The following is a 21,903-nucleotide window of genomic DNA, read 5'->3' as shown; positions in this document are numbered from 1 at the left end:
TCATCCGTCGAGCGTCGTATGGCGGGTTTCGAGACGGGTGTGTCGCATTCTGCGGTGATTGTGCTGCAATTTAAGAGAACGGGTTGACTGGGCGTGGGGGGGGGGAAGATGGGATGGGCGTGCCGAAACTGTTAATCTCGCTTCCAGCACTGCTCCGTACGACACATGAAAGGATGCAGCGATGACGTCTGCCTTTTGTGTGCTGCGTGCTGCGTGCTGTGTTGTTCCATGTCGTGTTTCCCTCGGAATCCTTGACACCTGAAAGGCTGGGCCCCACTTGACACGTAGCCCGAGGTCTCCGTTCTCCCATGCTCAACTACGGCCGCCGGCTCAACAACGGCCGGCTCAACCACAGCCGCCGGCTCATCTACAGCCGCCGGCTCATCCACAACCACCACAACCTCGGCTTTCTCGCATCCCAAGTGTGCGAATGCGCTTTGTTTTGCAGGTGCGAAAAGCCTGGGCTCCTGGCAGATTTGATTTCCTTTTCGGGGCCGTTCGCCACGCCCCCCAGCAGCATCAAGACGGCGATACCAACCAACGAGCATCGAACGCCGGCGGCTCCAACACCAGCAGCCGCAGCTTCCAAGCTGCAGCCAGGAATGGCGGCGATGCACCACTCGTCGTCGTCAAAACGACAATTAGCCAAAGACTCACCTCGCGCAGTCTCTACACCACCGAGTTTCAATAAACGGGGAACCTGTGGGAAAAGAAAGAAACAAAAAGGGGCAGGGAAAGGAAAACATGGTGCTATATTTTATCGTTGCCGAATTATGTTGAGAATTACACAACCCATCCCCCATCGCCCGCAAGCGGAGGCCCCGTCGCCCCCAAGCAGAGGCTGAAACCTCGTAAACCACTCCCTTCTCTCGCACATGCGCTCGACTGTTTGCTTCCCTCCGTCTGTCCATCCCCCCCCATCCCCTCGGATAAGTCTACAACCGCACACGTATTCAAACAGCGTCGGCTTAATCTCCGTTTCCGCCAGCTTCCCTCACACGTACTGCGAGAGCCATCTTATGCCCTCCCCATATCCCTGGCGCATGACAACAGAGCACATAAAGACCTCAATGGGCCGAATGCCCTCCAGGGGAATCTTGCCCTTGCCGGTGGTCTGATACATGCCTAGCTCGTGCCGGAGCTGGTCCTCGGACACAGCATCCGGGTGATCAATCTTGTTGCCGAGGATGACAAAGGGGACCTTGGACAGCTCTTCCATGGCCAAAAGAGCATCAAGCTCGGCCTTGGCCTCGGCGAACCGCTCGTGGTCCTTGGCGTCAATGAGGAAGACAACGCCGTTGACCTCGGGGAAGTAATCTCTCCAGATACGGCGGGCTGCACAAAAGATGCCGTCAGCGCAAAAGACATGCAAGCCACCCACCCGCCCACCCACACACACACACGCAGGTGTCGACAAACTGCGTGGACATGGGCCCTACGTACCCTGCTGGTGACCTCCCAGATCGAATGTGGTGAACCGAACGTTGCCGATGGCGAGCTCCTCAGATGCTGATATCTCCTGGTTAGCAGCTTGTCCTGCCCAGGCCCCCTGCTCAATCCGCGCATGCACCGCCCGTTTCGCCAGCGGGGAGCCGGGGGGGAGGGGGTAAGCCGAGAACTCACTAGGGTGAAGCGTAGGCTGAAGTATGGCGACTCGGTCATTCTAGTTTTGCACCATGCTCGTTAGCAGATGCACCAGCCGAGCCCGAAGCCGGCTTCTTCCTGTCTTGCCATCGAGGCATGCGGCCGGGCTGCGGCCGGGCTGCAGCCGGCTAGCGCAATGGGCGAGGATACAGGTCGGACGTTCTGGCGGAGGGGGGCGGCGCAAAACACGGCGACCCGACGCCCCGTCACACGGCATACCTTGAGCATATGCAGCAGCGTCGTCTTTCCAGCGTTATCAAGCCCCAAGAACAGCAGCTTTGCGTGCTTGTTCAGCAGCCCCAAGGAGGAGAGGACGTCGTAGACTAGGTGAGCAGCCGAAACAGCACGTGTCAGTCAAGGCGCGGGCATCCAAGTGGGCAACTGCATCGTCAACATACACCAGTTGATGATCCACATGGCGAAAGGCGAAAGGCGAAAAGGGAAAAGGGAAAAGGGAAAAGCTCGGATGCTTTGTTGCGAGTGTCGGCTTCGGTATGCGTGCGTCGCGAACCGAGTACGGGGGTCGGTCGGTTGAGAGGGTGGGACGTTTGGCCAGGAGGGAGAGTATCACGCCGAGCAAGGACTTGTTGATTTTCCTGCCTGGACCGCCGGTCGAGAAGTCAAGTTGTCCAAGTGCGTGCGAGTTGGCTCAAGTCCGCTGCCCTGTTGCGCCTGAATCCTCAGGCAGCAAGCCGGGTCACGCACCTGCTGGGTGGCGTCGTTGGGTGCCAGCAGCCTGCACTCCGTACTCGAGCAACCAGGCAGGCAGGCACCGCTGGGAATCTGCGCCATCGACACCCATTGACACCATCGACACCATCGACATCATCGACACCATCGACACCGCAAGGCATGCATCTGCCTGGTCTGGAGAGCACCGATGTATTCCGAAATCTCTAGGCTACTCACAAAGGCGCAAAAGTCGTGCAAATAAAATAGCCCATCATTCATTATCAAATGCCAGTCTTTATTCACTTTATCCACGTTGGCGAAACCGTTGGCGAGCTCTCGAGCTCTCCGAAAGAGTTGGTCACCACCGTCACCACCACGTGCATCAGCTGCCTCCTCCACGCAGCATATATGTACGAGCGCGATCCCAAAAAACAACACCCATCACAATCACCATAGGTCGTCAATGCGTTTAAAAAAAAAAAAAAAAAAAAAGGTAATAAAATAAAATAAAACTCGTCATGAATTACGAAAAAGAAAAATGTACTTGTTTGCACCAAGTTTCCCACACACCAACGCCCCCAAAAACACCTTTGTTCCATGACCCAGATCTCTCTGGCGAAGGGTATCCTAAGCGAATGCAAGTATGCCTCCCCGGTCGGGAAAATGAAAATGAAAAGAAGAAAAGACATGAAGAAGAAGAAGAAAAAGTCAAAAACAAACCGCATCCTCTGGCAGAAAGATTCCCATCATATAAACAGCAGAGGGAAGGGAAAAGGAAAAGAAACAATGAACGAGTATGTACAGAAATGAGCTACTTCATCGTGGAACCGTCCCTCGACCAACACACTTTCTGTAGCTATATACAGGAGAAGAAATCCATCAATCTGTAAATGCACGGATAGGATTGGGCCGCGAGTTGGGCCCTTGCAGTTCGAGTACCGCCAGGCAACCCACTCGAGCAGCATAAATCGCAGCATCTCCGAGTTGAATCAGAGGCAGCCATGGACAGCCCCACCTTGCCTCAGACAGACAAGACATAGTTGCCCTGATCTTTCTTGCCAGCCATGAGCAAGCCGAGCTCCTTCATGCGCTCAGCGCCACGCCCAGGCTGGGGCTTCCGCTCGGGAATCTGACCGCGTCTAGCCCGATTGCAGTATTTTTGGAAAAACTTTTCCTTCCGGCGCTGTCGCTTATGCTCCAGACCTTTGACAATGTCAATAGCGCCGCGAAGGTGGCAGTCAGAAACGTGTTGGTGCTTCGTCGTCTTGGCGCCTTTCATGGCTGTGAAGATGGCGGGGGGTCGAGGGAGAGATTTCGTCATCGTCATCCCAGGGCGACCCGCCAGATGAAATTGGACGTGCGGGCCCTGGCGGGGAGTCTGGGAGGGAGTGTTGAACCCTCTCGGGGCCGGGGAGCATGGTCTCCTGGGCGAGTGACGGCCAAACAGCGGCTTGGGGGAACGACCGCGAGCCTTTGGGGCGGGAGAATGATGCCTCCTTGCGGCTGGTGCTGGTGAACGGTACTTGCGAGGGGAGGCCTGCTCCGTCTTTTTGCGTCTTCGACACCGATCCTGCTGCCCGTGGTGTAGGTCCTCCATCTTGCCTTGAACCCATACGTTTTCGTCACTTTCGTGGAGCACGGGATTGTAAATGTCTTCGTCCTCGTCATTGTCAGGGTCAGACGCCGGGAAGCTCGGGTCGATGTCTTGCGGGATGACTCGCAGCTTCTCGCTTCTGCGGGCGGCCAAGCAGGAGAGATAGGCTTCCTCCAGCGGTCTATCCTCATCGAGTGTGCCGCAGACAAAGTCTGTGCTATCGGGAAGGTCCGGGGTGCTGGACCTGATCTTGACGGAGCGTCTGACCTTCAGCCGCCTCATGCTCGACCGAGTGTTGCCGCTTGCTGCCGAGGAATCGGACTGAGGCTCATGAAGGGAAAGTCGGCGGATGGGGGCAACAACGACGGTCTTGTTGCGAACCGTGGCGTGGCTTGGAGTCCAGAGCATCATGTTTTCGTCTTGTTCCTCTTCTTCGTCGGATTCGGCAAACCCGCTCTCGGAATCTGTGTGGTACCCATCGGAATCCTCTTCAAAGTTGCCTCCGTCTTCGTCTTGGTCGATGTCGTCTTCAATGTCGTCATCCTCATCCACAGCATCCAAGTCCTCGTCATCCTCGGTGGCTTCCTCGTCTTCCTTTTCCTCCATCTCGGCTTCCTCCTCAGCCTCGGCTCCGATGCGACGGAAGTGATTCTCTTTGGAAAGTGTGTCGTCGATGGTGAGTCTGGTTGCCACAGCTGAGGGAGGTTGCCTGATCCAGTCTTCCTCCCTAGCAATGTCACTGGCGAACTCATGAAATTGAGAGCTGTCTTTGACGAGATCTACAGAGTTGGCGCGGAGAAACTTGGGACGATGCAGCGCGGCCCTGTCGGATGGACGTCGGGTTGAGGAACGGGGCGTGTTCTGACAGGCTGCCGGAAGTGCGGAGGGCTTCCTGGGGGTGGAAGGCGATTCAGGGTTTGTAGGCAAAGAAGGTGATACAATAGCTTCCGCCATGAGCTTCGGAGGTGTGTTCTGAGTCGACGCTGGTCGTTCTGGGCAGGCGAACTTGATAGAAGGCCGTCTGCCAGCTTGTCCTTCCGAGGGCGACTTTACCATGGGTTGAGCCGAAGCAATGGGTGGCATGGCTGCGCAGGCAAACTGAATGCATCGCTTCTTAGGAGGTTGGGGAAGTTGGGGAGCGGTAGCGTTGACGGCCGGTGTCTTTTTTATTTGGTAAACATCGTGATGTAAACGTAAAGCGGCCATTTCCGGGATTGGAGGACTTGGTGTGCTAGTCCGGCATGGGCTCGTCATGCCCGTGTCGCTAGTCAGGTCAGCGGTTGAAGCAACGCTGATATTGCTCGTCATGGAACGACGGCGCTGGCTGTTGAGGATAGAGTGGGTTTGGCGTGCCGGAGACTCGTCTGTCTCACCCATGATGGCCTTGGTCAACAGCGATGCATGGTCTTGCGGCTGCCGGACAGCAGTTCTCCCAAACTTGGGTTTCCGCTCTGGAGGTTCGTCAAGATCCTCAGCTTCCTCCGAGGTAGGTTCGAGCCAAGTTGGAACCTGCGAGGTAGGAGAAGCGGTAGCCATGATGTGTTTTTTTTTTTTGGGCGATGACCGAACTGATAATGTAACTCGATAAAAAAGCAGTGACTGGGGGGGGTAGGAGGTCGATTCCTATTTTATCGCCGGCCAGGAACGCAGACCAAGCTTTATGAAAAGGTTTGATAGTGCAGATCGAGGACAACTCAAACGATGAGCAACTTTGGGGGGGGGGTTTTTTTCTTAAAAAAAGAGTAAAAAATAGAAAAAAGAAACAAGGGACCGTTATAATGAAGAGCACACAAAGGCTGTCGGTTGCGTAGCGCAGACAAGGTGTACAAACCAGTGTAAACCTCTTATCGTGTTCAGGACGAGTCTTGGGTGGCGAGTCAAATGGCCCTAAGGACCCTGACGCTATAACCGGAAGCCTGACATATTCCACGTTTGGCTGGTTTTGTTTAGAAAGTGGTCTGTGAGGGTTTGAAAAACCACTTGACTTAATAAGGGTCGGCCACGAGCGTCGCCGCGCAAGCCGACGTGGTAGGTAGTGATTTCAGGCACAGACAAGTCGAGAGAAAAAGGACGAATTTTTGATTTGCTTCAATCAAGGGTCCTCGGTGGCGCAGATATGTGCTGATGAGAAATGTGGTGGTACGATCTTGGCGGACTTCCAGATGACGCCCGTCCAACAGGGGCGTTACGTGAACTATACGACCTGCAAATGCAAAGGTAGCGTAGCGTAGGGATCGTCGGGGCGGATGGGTTGGTAAGACAAGGGACCTTGGGCGAATAGAGCTGAGACCAAGACTGCAAGCAACTTTGACGCACTGCGACGTCGCCAATCCCTCACGCGATACGTGGGCCGGATCACTGCGGCTCCGAAAGCAAAGCCCAACGCCCGCAGGCAGACCAAGTTGCAAGCAGCAAGATGCCCCGAGGGCAGGCGCAGCCAACACGCGGATTGACGAGCCGTGAGGCAAGCCAGCAAAAGATGTCTTGAGAAAGCGATGTGATGGAGGAGAGGAGGGAGACGGAAAGCGGGCATTGATGGGAATATATCGAGGAGGGTGGGCCAGCATGGCAAAAGACATGGACATACATACATAGCAGCCGCCGCAGTCGCCCGCCAAACAGCTGGTCTGGGTGGGAGACGGTGGGCGTGGGCGTGCAGGCAGCTGGTAGCTGGCAGCTGGTGGCTGGCAAGTGGCAGACAGTGGAAAACAGAAGTGGACGACTGTCTGCAACCCACCAGACGGACGCACCAGACCAGACGGGAGAAAAGGTCCAGTCTGGTCTGGTCCTTGGGTCTACAGGCGAGACCTGGGCACTACGAGGTACAGGCAGATGTAGGTAAGGTACGGAGTAGGTACCTAGGAAACCCCGCGACTTGAGGTGGGGCTGTCGGACCAGCACCAGTCATAATAGTCATACCACCAGGCTGGGTATTTCTGAAATGATGAGCCTTGTAAGCTTTAAAAGGCAACCTCAACATGTACCGTTTCCGGAAGAGTACATGCTGCGAGTCTGGTCTCTTCGAGTGCCTCGCACAGGCTGCGGGTTGCGCAGGGACACGTTGAGGCCCCCGGACAACCGTACAGTGCAGTGGGCAAAGCAGCAGCGGAGTTGAGCCAAAGCCGCACAAAGGCAAACATTGACGAAAAGTGTCGCGCCGCCGTGTTGTTTGAGGCTTGCGAGAGGGGTGAGTGGGAGAGACACGGAATGGAGCGCCCCCTACAGAGTACGGGGTGAGAGGGGGGGACAAGTAAATGGTAAATGGCTCACGGCAGCCAGTGCGGCACGCACACTGCCATACAGTAGCCATACAGTAGCCATACAGTAGCCATACAGTAGGGAGTAGGAAAAGACTCCCGCTACAACCACGTCGCGACCGACCCGTCGAGAACTCCAGTCACTCATGAGTTGGTGTGGGTTTCGTGGTGGAAAGGAGGCACTGTGCACGATTCCTGTTCCAGCACGATTTCCGCTTTCCTGCAAGCCTGTAGTCAATATGTATCCGCAAATCCTACGGAGTAACTCCCAGGCGAGCGACATGTTGCAGAAAGCTAGCAGGCCATGACCATGCATGGTTGGGATGAAGACTCCGTACTCCGTTTTTTTGCGGATTGGAAATGACGCAGGAAATACAGAAATGGGGACAAGTACCGAGTGTATCGCCGTAGCGGTAAAATAAAATAAAATAAAATAAAAATTGCATTCAAAGTACCCAGATTTCGGCACGACCGCAAAAAAAAAAAAAAAAAAAAAAAAAAAAAAAAAAAAAAAAAAAACTATTTTTTTTTGCGCTTGCCAAGTACTCCGTGCCAGCAGTTTACTCTACGGCCCTGACCCGACCCGTCAAACTGCAGGGTCAATTAATAATGCTACATGTATGTTTCTTTCCGAGCCTTCGCAAGTCGTCTTACGGCGGAGGTTCCGCGTCCACGCGTCCAACGGCCCTCTCGTCGCTGGCAAGGTAGCGTGCACCTCATGGAATTCGTGGCCGGATCGGACTGCCGCTCGTGTCAATACTCCGTACAGACGCCATCGCCTGATGTCCAGGATAGTAATGGGCCTCTGCTGGGCGTCGTGTCATATGGCCCCAGCCCAGTCCGGAAACAGTGAACAAACCGGAGGCGGCGCTGGCAGGCAAGAGCACAGTGCGCACATGGAAAAGAAATTTATCCCACAGCGTGCGGTGGGCGCAGATGGCAAGAAAGCAGCGGCAGAAGGGACTTGAATTTTTTTTTTTTTTTCATTTCTTAACGAGAGCCACAAGGAGTACTTGGGCAAGGTAAAGCTTTCCTGAGCGGCAAACCACCGCAGGCCTCGAGGCCCTTCCCTTGCTTGGCTGTTTGCTGTAAAGGCCAGAACCAGCCCTGGATTTGGTTTGGTATGGCCCGGGCCATAGGGCCCCCCTCGCTTGGGCGTCGTCGGCTCACAAGCAGACTGGACAGACCCAGCCCCAGCCAGCTTGAGACAAAGTCTGGACTGGTCTGTCAGTTGCCGGGCAGCCGGAGCAGGCACGCAGCCCGAAAATGGCGTCGATAGACCCACTGTGCAGCGCACTGTGCAGCTCAGCCGGCGGCGGCCTCTTTTCGTGCGCTTGGGGCTTTCTGCCTTCCTCTTTCCTCTTTCCTTCAAGCTCAAAACTATTATTATTCCGTCGTGGAGCCTACCTTTTTTCCTTTTAGTCGCGTCCCCTTTGGCATATCCCCATCAGAGTCGCTGGCACCAACCAACGGGCCTGGCCCTTTCTCGCTTCGTACATGTACTCCGTACGGACGGGGAAAAGACTCGGGTCCCATTTACGCTTAACCCATCTACACTTGCTCCAGCCACCCGTCTTTTACCCCATGCCCATGCCACGCGTTTGACTTGTTTGAAAACCGTGCCGCTTGCTTGCCGGCTCATCAACTATATCGCAGCCCCGTTCCCAAGTTGAGAAGGAGCCTTTGCTACCGAGTACAATAGGCGGACCGATCGTGTTGACCTGACCGTTGAGCGCTTTGGCATGATGGCCGCAGCTAACTTGCAGGTAGGGCCAACCGGGCATTTCGGCCGACAACAACAGAAACGCCGGGTGATTGTTCTGGAACCCCTGTCTTTGTCATGGTGTGGACCTGGGAGTGCTGCGAGTGAGGCTGGGCTGTGAGCCCTAAGCCGGCTAAGCCAGATGCAAAACTACGGTCCGCAAGTCAAGACGCAAGTCAAGACGCCATGCCAAGGTGAAGGTGGGCGGGCTGCAGAGGACGCCACCAGTGTCCGGCGGCAAGGTTTCACCGCCAAGCTATTTATTTTCGTTCGGAAGAGGCTAAAGGACGGCCACAAATGCGAGTTCCTGGTGCCACTTTGTGTCGGGCTTTTGACGACTTTGCGGCACCATCAACAAGAAGGATGTTGGGACTTGGGCGTTGCGCCTTGCCGCCGAGTTGATGCCGTGCACAGTCCGCACATCCCTTCTTGGCAGAGCACTCCGTACCGTGGAAACTCTACATGCATCTGGCTTGTAAAAGATTGACAGAGCAGGAACCAGGTCGCGTGCATGCGAGACATGTGAGACGCTGCAACAAGACGCGCAGATGCGATGCAGCCAAGATGCGGAAATTCGATTGGTGGGTGAGCAGTGCCGGGGGGGGGGTGGGGGGGGGGTTTGGAATGGTGAAGTGGTGAAAGGGGGGGTGGGACCTGGAAAAGTTCTGCTGACTTCTGACGACATGGGTGCCCTACTGCTTCGACGCATTCTGTCCAATTGGCCGGACCAGACTCGAAAAATTCGACATGCTCCATCCATATCCTGCTGCTTGGTGGCTGACACCGGTCACCTAAGCACTTGTCGCGGTGGTTGCATTCAAAGGCCGAGAGCTGGCAAACTGCTGTCAGAAAAGAAACGCATGCCTTGACAGCAGCCGAGAATGCACAACCGCCACCAAAAAAAAAAAGAAGAAAAAAAAAAAAAAAGAGAAAGAGGCTTCTCCGTACAGGGTTGCTTCATACGTTCTCGGTACACTCCCCTCCCACCAAGGCTTACGAAAGAAAACTCCGCGCGGGCTCTTAAACTCGGGCACGGAGGTTATTAAACGACATTCAGCATTTCGGCATTCCCTTTTCAGCGCCGGCCTTTGTGGATGCTGCGTGGCTCGCTCGGGCAAGGCGACGCAAGGTCTGGGGAGTATCATGACGGACCACCGGACCACCGGACCACCGGACCACCGGACCACCGGACCACCACACTATACCGGTTGCTGTCATGAAACTCCAGACAACAACAACAACGACAACAACAACAACAACAACATAAAGCTAGTGCCAGCTCGAGCCGAGCACTCACGGGTCTCACGGGTCTCACGGGTCAGTCAACTACCTACTGGAGTGGAGGCTGGGCCTGTCCAGGCATTGCGTGCGTGCGTGTTCATTCGTCTTCGTTTTTGGAGGACTGGGCACTCTGGTGAGCAGAGTAACGAGCCCGGTGCGTGCGTGCACGTGGTTAGGTGGCCGGCGAATGAGGCACAAGACACAAGACGGCGAGCTGAGCATTCCACTTGGCGGTGTAGCCTGCAGAGCGCAAGCGCAATACTATAGTTTTATATGTGAGGTACCTTACCTAATGCATGCAACGGTCTGGCTGAAGTTCGAAGTGCTCCGTAAGCCAGGCCAGGCGTCACTCCAATTTCCGGCACGTCCAGGCCGGCCACACCAGACCGACCAGACCCAGACCAGACCAGACCAGACCAGACCAGACACTGGCCACATCAGCCCCAGGCCTCCTTTTCCTGCCGCATTAGCAAGTCCACCAGACCATGTACTTGTTGGTATTGACTCTTGTTGGCCGGCCGCGAGGAGGACCTGAAACCACCCACTCACCCACCCACGCGAAAGGCCCGGCTGGCGCGCCGCCCCAAAAGCAGGACGGAAGCACGACCGCAGGGCAGCAGAGAGACGGGGCCAAGAAACTAACTGTTGTCAGTGACGGTTTCCGTTTCATCCCAGCTGGCACGGACTAGTTGCCGCCCTGACAACACGGCGCACGGGAGTGCGCATGGAAAAGAAAAAACTCCCCCAGACACCAACCAGACCGAGACCACCGAGACCACCGAGACCCGAAGCAGCACGTGCCTGGCGTGCGCTGGAAGGCTCCATGTCCCGTTCTCATCGGGCAAATTTTGCGTGACTATACATCGTTGCTGTCCGCGACCTCGGAGCGCCGTGCCCAGCCGAGCAATGCAGGGCAGGGCAGGATTGGATTGGATTGGATTGGATTGGGTGGATGCATGGATGCGGCCCGGTTGAATGTTTTTATCCTGATTCCTGGCTTGAGGCAATGGGGCCTTTTTTTTTTTTGTTGTTTTTTTTTGGGTTCGGTGAGCGACGTGGATGGAGGCGTTGTGCAGTGGCTGGCAGGCAGTCTGGTGGTGCGTGCCAGGCGGCTTAACTTTATGCCTGGCGGGTACATGTACACATGTTGCAGGCTGGCTGCGGCTGCACAGGGGCACGGTGTTGTGTTGCACAACGTTGCACGACGTTGCACGACGTTGCACCAGCAGCATATGCCAGCAGCACCCTGATGTCTGCTTGCACCAGACGGGTCTCGTCAGCGGGGAATTTGATAGAGTACGGGCCAATACTTGCGCACGCCGGCTCCCACAGGTACCAGACATTATAGCTGCCCCCCCCACCCCCCGGTGCCCCAGTGGTTGCTGCTGTGCATGGAGCAGCAGCGTGCGGCGTGCAGTGCAGCGTGCATGAGCAAGCGTCAACCTGGTGGGTGCATGCACGAGCAGCTGCTGTCTGTCCACTGCATTTATTACTGCATTCATCACCTGCCTGGCGTAGGATGCCTTCCGTTTTCTTCCAACGCGAGCTTACAGTTACCCCTTTCGATCAACCCAGCTCAATTTTACCTCCAACAGGGGAGGCCAGCCCTTGACTCGCCGCGCGGCTGCGCAACGTCCATCCACACGCACGCACGCACGCACGCACGCACGCCCGGGCAGAGACGGAGCCACGGGGTAGAGTCAACGGGCCGACATTGCGCACGGAAATCGGTTGGATGCGAAAGATGATCCGTTGTCTCGACACCGGATGCAACCCCAAGCCATCACGTCGTTTCACCCACGGGTCCGGACGTTTTTCTCGGCATCCCCCAACGCGGGGCGAGACCAGGGGTTTGGATAAGAAAACAAAAAAAAAAAAAAAAAAAAAAAAAAAAAAAAAAAAGTCGGACCGCAGGGGCCGCAAGTGCCAGCTCCCTGCCTCCTGCTTGTGTGCAGGGCTTCTGCTGACGAGATGCGTCTGCGTGTGCCCGTGTTTGTCCGCCCTCGTTTTTGCCGGCTTGTTGTTGCTGCACACAACCTGCCTGTGGGCAAGGCATGTTTTGTCACCCGCGGCTCGGGCTGATCTGACAACAGTGGGGACAATGCGATGGATGGGCCGTGGCCGTGGACTGGGACCGTGACACAGTTCTATTAGTCGGGAACAACAAACAATGACAGACGGACTAGTCCGCAAATCCGGAGCATTACGTCACCCTGAGGAGCAAACTTGGCCTGAGTTCTTGGGCGTTCCTGGGGGGACCAGAGTCGAGGGCGACGAGCGACGACGAGGGGGGGGGGGCATTTTGGCGGCAGACGCGCCGGTTGAGCTGGCGCCCAGACTCGTTCGGTCGGGGTCACCTGGCCATTCCTCAGGCGCTAGAGAGCTGATCGTCTGGATCATCAAGACCCTTAATCCCGGGGGGGGGGCGAGTGGCCGGGGGAAGGGGAGGGGGTTGAGGGATCTGATTGCTGCCCTCGTGGTTTGATTTGTTCGACGTTTTGCAGCGGCGAGATGGGCCTTTGGCTAGTCTCTGCGGGTAAAGGGAGGACCCATGTCTCGAGGGGATCGGCCATGGCTGTTGTTGATCATGACGGCTGAACTGACGAGCGTGGCAGCAGAACCGGCAGGGGAGGATGATAACGAACATGGTGACCTGCCTGCCAATCGCGGGAGCGGACGATGGGAGCGGACAATGGGAGCGAACCGTCGCGGCATGTTGAGTCGAGTTGCCTGTTTCTTGTTTGGAAACCACCCGCACGCAACTGCACTGCAGGGTAAGCAGCCATTCTCGGCCGTCGTGGTGGTGCAGACAGTGGCTTTACGTAAGACGTGCCAATCCTCGAGGACTGACCACATACAACATCGTCCGCCGTCGTCTTCGCAACCAAGTTGGTGCTGAAACGCGTGCTCGACTCAACAAAACGACAAACAGGTCATGAAGCTGCAAGACCACAGAAGCAAGTGAACCCGTTGAGCCTCCCGTGACCATGCCGGGGAGCAAAGCAAACAACGAGCGGGCCACGTGAGCAGGCACGTGACACCGTGGTCGGATTTTCCTGCCTGCCGAGCCTTGGCCTGGGATGGGATCCAGCAAGAATTGCCAACCAGCGACCTCGTTCTTTGAGCTCACCGTCCACGCAGCACTTGAATCGCCCTCACAACTCGCCATGAACTCCCTTCGCATTGCCCGCGCGGCTGTCCGCGCTCGCCCTGCAGCTATTCGGGCTGCTGCCCAGCGAAGAACCTACGCCGAGGCCGTTCCCGACAAGGTACAACTCCAATCCCGCGTTACCCTCCCCGTTCTGCTCGCCGGCCTCGAGGCATAGTTAACGCCATTTCGCCAACCTAGATCAAGCTGTCCATGTCTCTGCCTCACCAGGTATGGAATAGCCCCGCGGGGAGCGAACCAGCGCGAATGGTTGCAAACTACAACAATCGACCATGTACCCTAGCCCGGTGACGGGCTGCGTTGCGATCCCCGTGCCCAACGTCGAGCTAACCGGCGCGATCCCTAGTCCATATACAAGTCCCAGGACGTCGTGCAGGTCAACATTCCCGCCGAGTCTGGCGAGATGGGCGTCCTGGCCAACCACGTTCCCTCCATCGAGCAGCTCAAGCCCGGCATCGTCGAGATTGTCGAGGAAAGCGGCGGTGCCAAGCAGTGGTTCCGTATGTCTGCATCTTTTGCCTCGCCTGATCCGCACGTCTGGGCACTGGGAAAGCGGCCTGGGGAAACGGTTGACTGACAAAAGGGCTGTGTAGTTGCTGGCGGGTTCGCTACCGTTCAACCCAACTCTTCCATGAGCATCAACTCTCCCGAAGGCTACCCCCTGGAAGACTTCAGCGCCGACGCCATCCGAGCTGGAATCGCAGAGGCCCAGAAGGTGGCCAACGGCAGCGGCAGCGAGCAGGACATTGCCGAGGCCAAGATCGAGTTGGAGGTAGGATCATGGACGGAACAAGTCTACGCGAGGACGGCCTTGCTGACACACCTTCTAGGTTCTCGAGACTCTTTCTGCTCATGTCAAATAGACGGTTGCGCTGGTGGCTGACCTTTGTACATCACTTTTCAACCTTGTTAGCGCCGAGCCCGTACAGTTGATACCAATCGTGGGGCCGTCATTTCCATAAATCCCATATTCTCCCTTCTGTGAACCATGTCGCTCCTGCTCGGATGTGTGTGCCTGTTGCGTCCCCCTGGCTCTTGCCGCCCGCGTCCCTCGTAAGCAAACCTGGAGAAACCCATGCTGGAGAACGACCGGCCGTTCTTGCTTCATGGTAATCCAGGCACTCTTTTCAGTCCGCGCTGGCATTGACGTCCTGCACACTACGTATACTCACCAGATTTGGGACTCTTTAGCGGTGCTCGGTTTTATCTATCGCTTTCCACTCCATATACATTTCTTTCTGGTCCCAAATTGGTGACATTGTTAAGTCATGCCTGACACAAGCAGGAACTCCTGTCGAGATTACGTGCCCGTTGGCATGGAAGAGTACGAAGACGACGACGGCAATTTTGGCTGGAGTCGTCCAGTGGACATTGATTTTGCCATGTCAGCATCTCGGGACATAGTCAGTCACAACATTGCTCCAGTATCAATCGAAAATACCTTTATCGGACGGGCTCTGGCAAGACGTGGATGCAACGACGGTACATCCAGGTGTCAAGGCAGGCACAAATATCATGCTTCATCAGAGGAAATGATGTCGGACCAGCCCTAGCACTGCTCAATAGGTGCGCCCTCGGCTAACTTTTCCGCAGGATGCTATCGGGGATACCAATTCTTGACGGCGCGTTGGAAGGCAGGCCTTTGTCAGAAACAACGACAGGCCACCAAGACGCGCTGGCCATGTTCGAGACGTACGGAGTTCCACGGCCGGAAGGGCTAATCTTGAATCGGAACCGGACTCCTCGAGCTTCTCACGACGAAACTCTTCAGCTCTGTCATTCTTGCGGAGAAATCCTCCCGTTCGAGCAAAAGTGTGTGCGCTGTGGGCACGATTTCTGCTATAAATGCGCCTCGGAACAGTTGCCAAAAGACCATGGAAGCCTCAAGGATGGTGCTGTCGACCGCATTGGCAAACCTTTCTCCGACGAGGCAGCAAAAACGAGAGAGGTTACTACAACACCCCTTTTCGGTCCCACGGCAGATCCCGAGACGCCGAATCGCGGACCCGTGACGGGCAATCCCTTTTTCCTGGCTGATAGATTTGCAAAGGCTACGTGGTCAGCACCACAGACCAAGAAAACAACTGGTGGCCGTGGTCAACGAGCAAGACGGCTTTCGGATTGCGTACCTGGTCGTCATCTCGCGGACCGGCCTCCCGACGCGGTGGCCATGGTGGATGATTGGAAGCGCAGTCGTCACACGGAGGGGCACATTCTTTGCTGCGCGGCCAGCAGGGGCCAAGCTATTGCAGCAGATATTCCCAGCCTGGACGCAACGGTGCAGCGTAAAATTGATCGTCTGCACCGTCATACCGAGGATCTGCGCAACTATCCCAGAGCCAGTGGGCTAAGCCCTACGTCTCGAGAGGGATGGATTCCATGGAGTCCAAAGAGCGACGCAGAACCGAGAGCGGCGACTGCCGCACCCAACGGTACAATCCACCTGGAAACGCCGACAAAGCCGCCCCGTACCGTCCGCCTCCACAGCCCCGGGGATGGCGTGAACAAGCCGTCCTCCAAGGTGGCCATTATCTATGGTGCCGGTGCGCAAGACGCAAAAGATGCCGTCGAGTCAGCTCTTCGGCCGGCTCCCTTGTTCGATCTTGGGCCAAACCCAAAGGACCACCACCATGAAGCCTCGCTATCGCCAAGCTCGGGCGAAGCAGGGTCTGACGGATCCATGTCGGACGTGGGGGACGTGAGAGAGGAAGCATCCAAGTTCGGCCCTTCACTGACGAATGTTGAGACAAACGGAAACGTCGAAAAGCGAGGCAGTGGTAATACAACGCCTCGGTCCCATGGCGATGTCGGGACCGGGAAATGCAGCACGAGTGGATTGCTGTCTCCCCAGATTTCATCGCCCTTTATCAGCCCAAGTCAGACGGCCTCGGAGCCTTCGCAAGCATGTGCGACTGCTCCGGAACATGATGTCGGAGTCGATTTGCCAAGCATGACGGGTTACAAGCGTCATAGACAGGACACATATGTCTGTGCTAAGCCGAAAACACCCAACTCGGGACCTGAACCTTGGCCAACTTTGAGGAAAGTTGAGCGACCTGTCGAGGAAAAGAAGCCCCCGCCAACAACACCCGTTTCCCTACCATGGGCTCGACAAGCACTGCGGCAGGTTTCGAGCAATTGCTCGACGTCTTCCGGCAAGAAAAAGAAGGATCAAGGCAACCTTGGAGATGATGTCACGCTGCCCGCGTCGAGACTCATACCGGTCGGAACTCCTGTGTTGGAGTGGCGAGGTAATCTCTCCAAGACGCACAACGTTGCGCCAAAGCCTTTGAACAGGAACAATCTATGCGAGTCTTGCAACCCCACAGACTCAAAGGAGCCTGCCACCGGCGTTGGGTCATGCGAGCGTTGCAGCCACGGGAGCAATTCACCCATGCGCATCGGCAGCGGGAACCCGGACGACGAAGACCCGTTCACGGAACCCAAGCTGAGCGTGCGGGCGATTGAAAACTCACTGGCGTGGGACAAGGCTCAAGGAGGACCGGGCGGGCGAGGCGTCGGCAGCGACGGCAGCGAGCCCAAGTCGGCGAGCAGAAGCCGAGGATCGAACGAGCAAGAAGGACGCAAGGAGAAGACGACTGCAGAGCCGGCTCGCTGCTGTGGCTGGAAAGAGCGGTATTTGCGACTCCGCGACGATGTGGTTCGTGGCAAGGACACGCTCCGACGAGACGAGGAGGGCAGCAAGGCGGGCGCCGTCCAAGAGCTGGGAATAGAAGGGATGACGATTATTGTTCACATGAGGCACACGGATGACTTGGTCATTAACACGGATCTCCACGGATGAGGAGGCAAGGGAGAGCCGCGGTGCTGCAAGGGACGATGACTGTTTGCAGAAGCACGCGGATGACTTGGTCGTCACACAGATGTCCATAGATGGAGAAGCAATAGAGAGGGTCCGACTCCGCAGTGCTGCAAGGGATGATGACTATTCGCAGAGGCATACGGATGACTTGGTCGTCACATAGATATCTATAGATGGAGAAGCAATAGAGAGAACCCGACTCCGCAGTGCTACAAGGGATGATGACTATTCGCAGAGGCATACGGATCACATGGTCGTCACATAGATATCTATAGATGGAGAAGCAATAGAGAGCATCTGACTCCGCGGTGCTACAAGGGATGATGACTATTCGCAGAGGCATACGGATCACATGGTCGTCGCATAGATATCTATAGATGGAGAAGCAATAGAGAGCGTCCGACTCCGCGGCGCTGCAAGCAGAGCACAAGTCGAGATGCACGGAGCGGGCAGCAGCAGCTTTCCTGCTCGCGTGAAACCCGAAGCGCCATGTGCAAAGCACGGCGCCGGCGCGGTGACTAGGCACATATGTAGTCAGGCCAGGGATCAACCCCCGACGAAATTCGCACAGAGCACCTGCATGACGCGTACTGGGCCGAGCTCGGCCGTGCGACGCTGATCCCGCGCTGACGTGGAAACCCGGGGAGATGCTGCGAGGGAGTCGGTGGGATTGCAGCTTTTACGTGGCTGCGTGCCGGTAGCTTCGACGTCCGCGTCCAAGGGGTTTTCGTAAAGATGCGATGCGGTCCTTGCAGGTTCTACTGACAGGCTGGCTGCAGAAGAAGTATGTAGCACGCACGCACGGGAGAGGCTATAGTAGGAATCCGTCGATGCGCAGCTTGAGCCTAGCTGTTATTGATGGCTTCTGCAGCCGCGTCTTTGTAAAAGACTACGTGGTGCTATCCAAGGCTCTACAGGTTCTAAAAGTTGCAGCACGAAAGATGGCGGGACGGGATTCCGTCGATCCGCAACGACAACTAGCATGCCAGCAGCTTCCACGTGCCGCGTCTTTGCAAAGGCCCAAAATGTCCAAGTAACAGCCGCCGCATCTTGCACCCGGGAGGACGCACCACGCCAAGGCGCCAACTTCCCCGGCCGGGCATCACCCACCCGCCAAAGGCCGCGAGCTAGCCAGCAGCGCAGGAGGCTCGATGGTCGAGGTTCGGCCCACGGGGCTGTCGGCTCGGGGGGTGCAGTCTGCAGGCGGGCTTGGCTTGGATGCACGGAGCCGGGGCTTGGACGTCTTGCGGGTGATGCGAGGGACGAGGTGAAGACGGCGTGCGAGTGTCGGCACGGGCCAAGGGACGAGCCGGAGGACCTGCAGCCGAGCTGCCCTTGTTCGTCGCCGGCGGCACCTGTTGACAAGCATGTCGGCCGCAGCTCCTCCAGCGTGGATGCAGCAAAATCCTCAAGTTGGAGGGAGCGCACAACATGAAACGAGCGCAGGTGACGGACAATACGAGGCATTAGGACGAGGCGGCCGGCTTGTTCACAGGCCTGGTCCGGTTTTCACGCCCCGGGGGGTTCACTCCTCCGTGCCAAGTTACTCTTCTGCGGGTGGACTGGGCATGTCGTAGCGAGGCGAACCAACTTGGCGCGAGCGCAGCATCTTGACAGATACGGACAGTAACCATGGGAGACCGGGACGAACCCAGGGCCACCTCGCCTTGCCATCGCCACCGGGCTCCAGATCTCCGGCAGCCACAGGCACCGCCCATCGGAGCGTTGCATCCGTCGCTGCCCTCCGGATCCCCCATCGTAACCACGCACGCCTCTTTCGGACACGATCCTCTTTGCTGCTCGTTTTGCAGGACGCGACGGGCGCATTCTCAAGGCAAGTATCGGCCCCCCGAGTGCCGAGAATCGAAAAAAGAAGAGTTATCCGTAAGTCGTCAGCAAAAGAGAGGCAGACGATGCGAGGCCGGTCTCGGGCGGTCATGACGCCGCGTCCAACCAGGTTGCCTCGTCGGCAACATGACATGGGGACAATGATGACACCCCGACAGCGACGGGGTTTTGCATTTGACGGTGAAGCCAAGGTTCCGATGGCTCAGTCGGGGGGTTGGTCAGGCGACGAGAGACTTGCTTGCCCTACCGAACTCGGGGCGTAGATGGAAACGCCCTGCGCAGCTTGTGGGTACTGCTCCTGCGGGAGACGATGATCAAGGTGAGGAACCAGCTTTGCATCCTGGGGCGGGATGCCTTTTGCCTGTTCCATCTGTTAATCATTGTCCTGGGCTCTTTAGTGCTCACAGCTACGCGCCAGCGACGACCCTTGGTCGGTCAGGCCAGCAAGGGCGGCCTTGACCGCTTGCTTCGACTCCATGCCCCATACTCCGACCGTCTCTGCAGACGACCCCAAGACAAGCTCAGGGCATGCTGCGCAGTGCGCGCACCAGCTCCTCCCATCGTCGGCAAGGCTACGCGAGCCCATACTGAAACCATCACAGTCGCAGCCGTCTCATCTTGATTCGAGTGACGGAGCCACAGCCAGAGCCCCTGCTCTCCTGACCATGCCAACGCACAGACATGAGCCCAACCCAACGCCAACCCCCCTTGCTTATCCACCCCGTCCTGTTTCTCACATGTACAACTCTGTCCTTGATTCATCAGGCATGGAGCTGGGTATTCGCGGTCTAACCGGCTGTTGGGTTTGGAAGGGCGTAGTACGGTCAGTGTCTGTGGGCACAGTCCCCAAACCCTCGACAGGCTCGACTCGTCGCTGCTCATCCCTTTTCCCTCCCTTCCATCTGTTTTCTCCCTCGGATTCGCCAGTCACCGCCAATGGGTCGGAGAAAGCCCGTGGACGGCCCACCACTGACATTGCGACAAACGTGATGCAAACAAAGAGTGAGTCTTTGGGCGCCGAGGCTAAAACTCGCGGCATCAACGGTCGCCACGCATGAGTTGGTATGCAGTGATACTTTGTCAATGGATTGTGCAGAGTCTGCAGACCAAGCAGAAACTATGCCGTGTGCGGAAATGGTCGGACTTGGGCAAAGGAGAGGGAAAAAAGTGATGCATCACTTTGCGCCCAGTTGAAATTCCCCCCTGACCACCCTTGCTCGTTGAACATGTAAGAGGGATTGTGGGATAAACAAGGAAGAGAAAAAGAAAAAGATGCAAAGACTTGGTACTAATAGCATGGCGCCCAGGCAGGTGAAGTGCCATTGAAGGCTATCACTGCAATCCTCTTGGTGCAGTTTTTGCGTGAAGGGCTCGGACAACGTCGATGCTGTACTCCGTAGGCCCCGGGGATTCTTCTTCTTCTTCTTCTTCCTCTTCTTCTTATTCATTTTTCTTGTCGGAAACGAGTGCTTCGTACCCGTGTAGAATGCTTGAAGAGCGTGCAAAGTACTCCGTAGTGCTGCCACTATTTTGTCTCGCTTATACTCGCGAAGAGAACAAAGCTCCTACCTGGTATCCGTGAGCGCAGATTCGCTGTATGACCACGCATCTGTCGATGATTTGCATTTTGAAATCGTGCAAACGTCTCGTATTCTTCCACCGTCATATCGCACGGAATGCGCTCCCGGGGAGCACTTTGAACCTGGCCCCCACCGTGCAGAGCTGCAACGTTTGAAGGGACGATTCGCTATCCCTCAGATGCTGCGTGTACCCTCTTTTTGCTTCTCAACAGACAAATCGAGCTTGTGTTCTTTGACAAGAGCCGCTCCGCCAAGGCACACAGGTCGACTCAGGGCTGAAATTAAAGCCCAATGCCACCACTTCCACTTCTGGCTCCGCAATGCTGCCCTGGTCAAGGTACTATAATTCTTCCGAGTCTGCAGGAAACCATTTCCTTGGAGACACTTCAGTTTTATACGTTGTATATGGGACCCTTTGGTCCCTGGTGGTGGACCATGTGAATCCATCACATGTATGCATGTATTACCGACTGCTCCGTACTCCGTACCGTCCGGAGGTTTGGACACTACTTACCTGGTTTCACGACCTCTGTGTAGCAGAGCAGGCCTGATGGGTCTTTTTTTTTTCTTTTTTTGATGGATGTGTCGGATGTAGTAGCCAAGTTTAAAGCCACTAGACCTTGACCTTGGGCATCTCAGCTGACGCTTCACGAGCAAGCGGTTCGGAACCGTCGCTCGCATGTAAAGTCAAAGCTTGGCATCGCTCACGCAAGAGCCATCCACCCAGCCTGATGCTCTCCGACAGGGCATGTCTAAACTCGTCCTTGTGGGCTTCTGCGCATCGGGCCGCGGTCCTCGGCTGGGGCCGAACTTTACACTTTGCCATTTTAGCTCGCAAATAGCTTGCGTAGGCATCGTTTGAACGGTCGTGTAATGTTATGGATCATAGCAGAGGAGAGGTGCAACAATCCGGTAATGATGCTGATACCTAGCTCGGCAGTGAAATGAGCTACGCCGATTGCTCTGTTGTCAAGAGAAAATCATGTAGATTGTCAACAGATAAAACAGGCTGGACCAATAGGGTGATGACTGAATCTATCGCCATGAATTCTGCGAAGTGACGTTGGTTCCGACAAACAGGATGCCAGTTCTCTCCTCTTTTTTTCCCTTTTCCGTCTTCATTTCTTTTTTTCTGACGAGTCCCCTTTCTTTTTTCCCTTGGTCAAATAGTCAGTAGATTGATCAGTTTGTGGCGGTGGACAAGCGATGCGCTTGGACACTAGTTATTCGCTCCCTCAGTTTTGCCAGGAAGGATGTCTCACGATAGGCAAAT

The 21,903-nt window shown here is 56.1% G+C and overlaps 8 protein-coding genes across 8 annotated transcripts; 4 read left to right on the top strand and 4 right to left on the bottom strand.

Annotated features, from left to right (window-relative positions):
- Positions 1–308: 308 nt before the first annotated feature.
- On the top strand, positions 309–691 carry UV8b_03587 (uncharacterized protein; the record flags this gene model as incomplete). Its single annotated transcript, XM_043141085.1, has 2 exons — positions 309–422; positions 515–691. The coding sequence occupies 2 exons, from the start codon at positions 309–311 to the stop codon at positions 689–691; spliced, it is 291 nt and encodes a 96-aa protein (XP_042997019.1).
- Positions 692–994: 303 nt separating this feature from the next.
- Positions 995–2,061, bottom strand: UV8b_03586 (uncharacterized protein; the record flags this gene model as incomplete). Its single annotated transcript, XM_043141084.1, has 5 exons — positions 995–1,335; positions 1,444–1,509; positions 1,624–1,663; positions 1,864–1,967; positions 2,043–2,061. The coding sequence occupies 5 exons, from the start codon at positions 2,059–2,061 to the stop codon at positions 995–997; spliced, it is 570 nt and encodes a 189-aa protein (XP_042997018.1).
- Positions 2,062–3,337: 1,276 nt separating this feature from the next.
- Positions 3,338–5,446, bottom strand: UV8b_03585 (uncharacterized protein; the record flags this gene model as incomplete). Its single annotated transcript, XM_043141083.1, has 1 exon — positions 3,338–5,446. One exon carries the CDS (start codon positions 5,444–5,446, stop codon positions 3,338–3,340), a length of 2,109 nt encoding a protein of 702 aa, XP_042997017.1.
- A 7,931-nt stretch (positions 5,447–13,377) lies between these two features.
- On the top strand, positions 13,378–14,242 carry UV8b_03584 (uncharacterized protein; the record flags this gene model as incomplete). Its single annotated transcript, XM_043141082.1, has 5 exons — positions 13,378–13,479; positions 13,560–13,589; positions 13,726–13,879; positions 13,973–14,151; positions 14,210–14,242. The coding sequence occupies 5 exons, from the start codon at positions 13,378–13,380 to the stop codon at positions 14,240–14,242; spliced, it is 498 nt and encodes a 165-aa protein (XP_042997016.1).
- Positions 14,243–14,647: 405 nt separating this feature from the next.
- UV8b_03583 (uncharacterized protein) lies at positions 14,648–17,184 on the top strand (the record flags this gene model as incomplete). The annotated part of the gene is made up of 2 exons (XM_043141081.1): positions 14,648–14,763; positions 14,973–17,184. The coding sequence occupies 2 exons, from the start codon at positions 14,648–14,650 to the stop codon at positions 17,182–17,184; spliced, it is 2,328 nt and encodes a 775-aa protein (XP_042997015.1).
- Positions 17,185–18,054: 870 nt separating this feature from the next.
- On the bottom strand, positions 18,055–18,669 carry UV8b_03582 (uncharacterized protein; the record flags this gene model as incomplete). Its single annotated transcript, XM_043141080.1, has 1 exon — positions 18,055–18,669. One exon carries the CDS (start codon positions 18,667–18,669, stop codon positions 18,055–18,057), a length of 615 nt encoding a protein of 204 aa, XP_042997014.1.
- Positions 18,670–18,745: 76 nt separating this feature from the next.
- UV8b_03581 (uncharacterized protein) lies at positions 18,746–19,183 on the bottom strand (the record flags this gene model as incomplete). The annotated part of the gene is made up of 1 exon (XM_043141079.1): positions 18,746–19,183. One exon carries the CDS (start codon positions 19,181–19,183, stop codon positions 18,746–18,748), a length of 438 nt encoding a protein of 145 aa, XP_042997013.1.
- Positions 19,184–19,526: 343 nt separating this feature from the next.
- UV8b_03580 (uncharacterized protein) lies at positions 19,527–20,108 on the top strand (the record flags this gene model as incomplete). The annotated part of the gene is made up of 1 exon (XM_043141078.1): positions 19,527–20,108. One exon carries the CDS (start codon positions 19,527–19,529, stop codon positions 20,106–20,108), a length of 582 nt encoding a protein of 193 aa, XP_042997012.1.
- Positions 20,109–21,903: the final 1,795 nt, after the last annotated feature.

Source organism: Ustilaginoidea virens, chromosome 3 (genome assembly GCF_000687475.1).
Source record: "Ustilaginoidea virens chromosome 3, complete sequence".
Lineage (NCBI taxonomy): Eukaryota > Fungi > Ascomycota > Sordariomycetes > Hypocreales > Clavicipitaceae > Ustilaginoidea > Ustilaginoidea virens.
The sequence above is the reverse complement of the archived record's forward strand: the minus strand, read 5'-3'. Positions and strand labels throughout refer to the sequence as shown.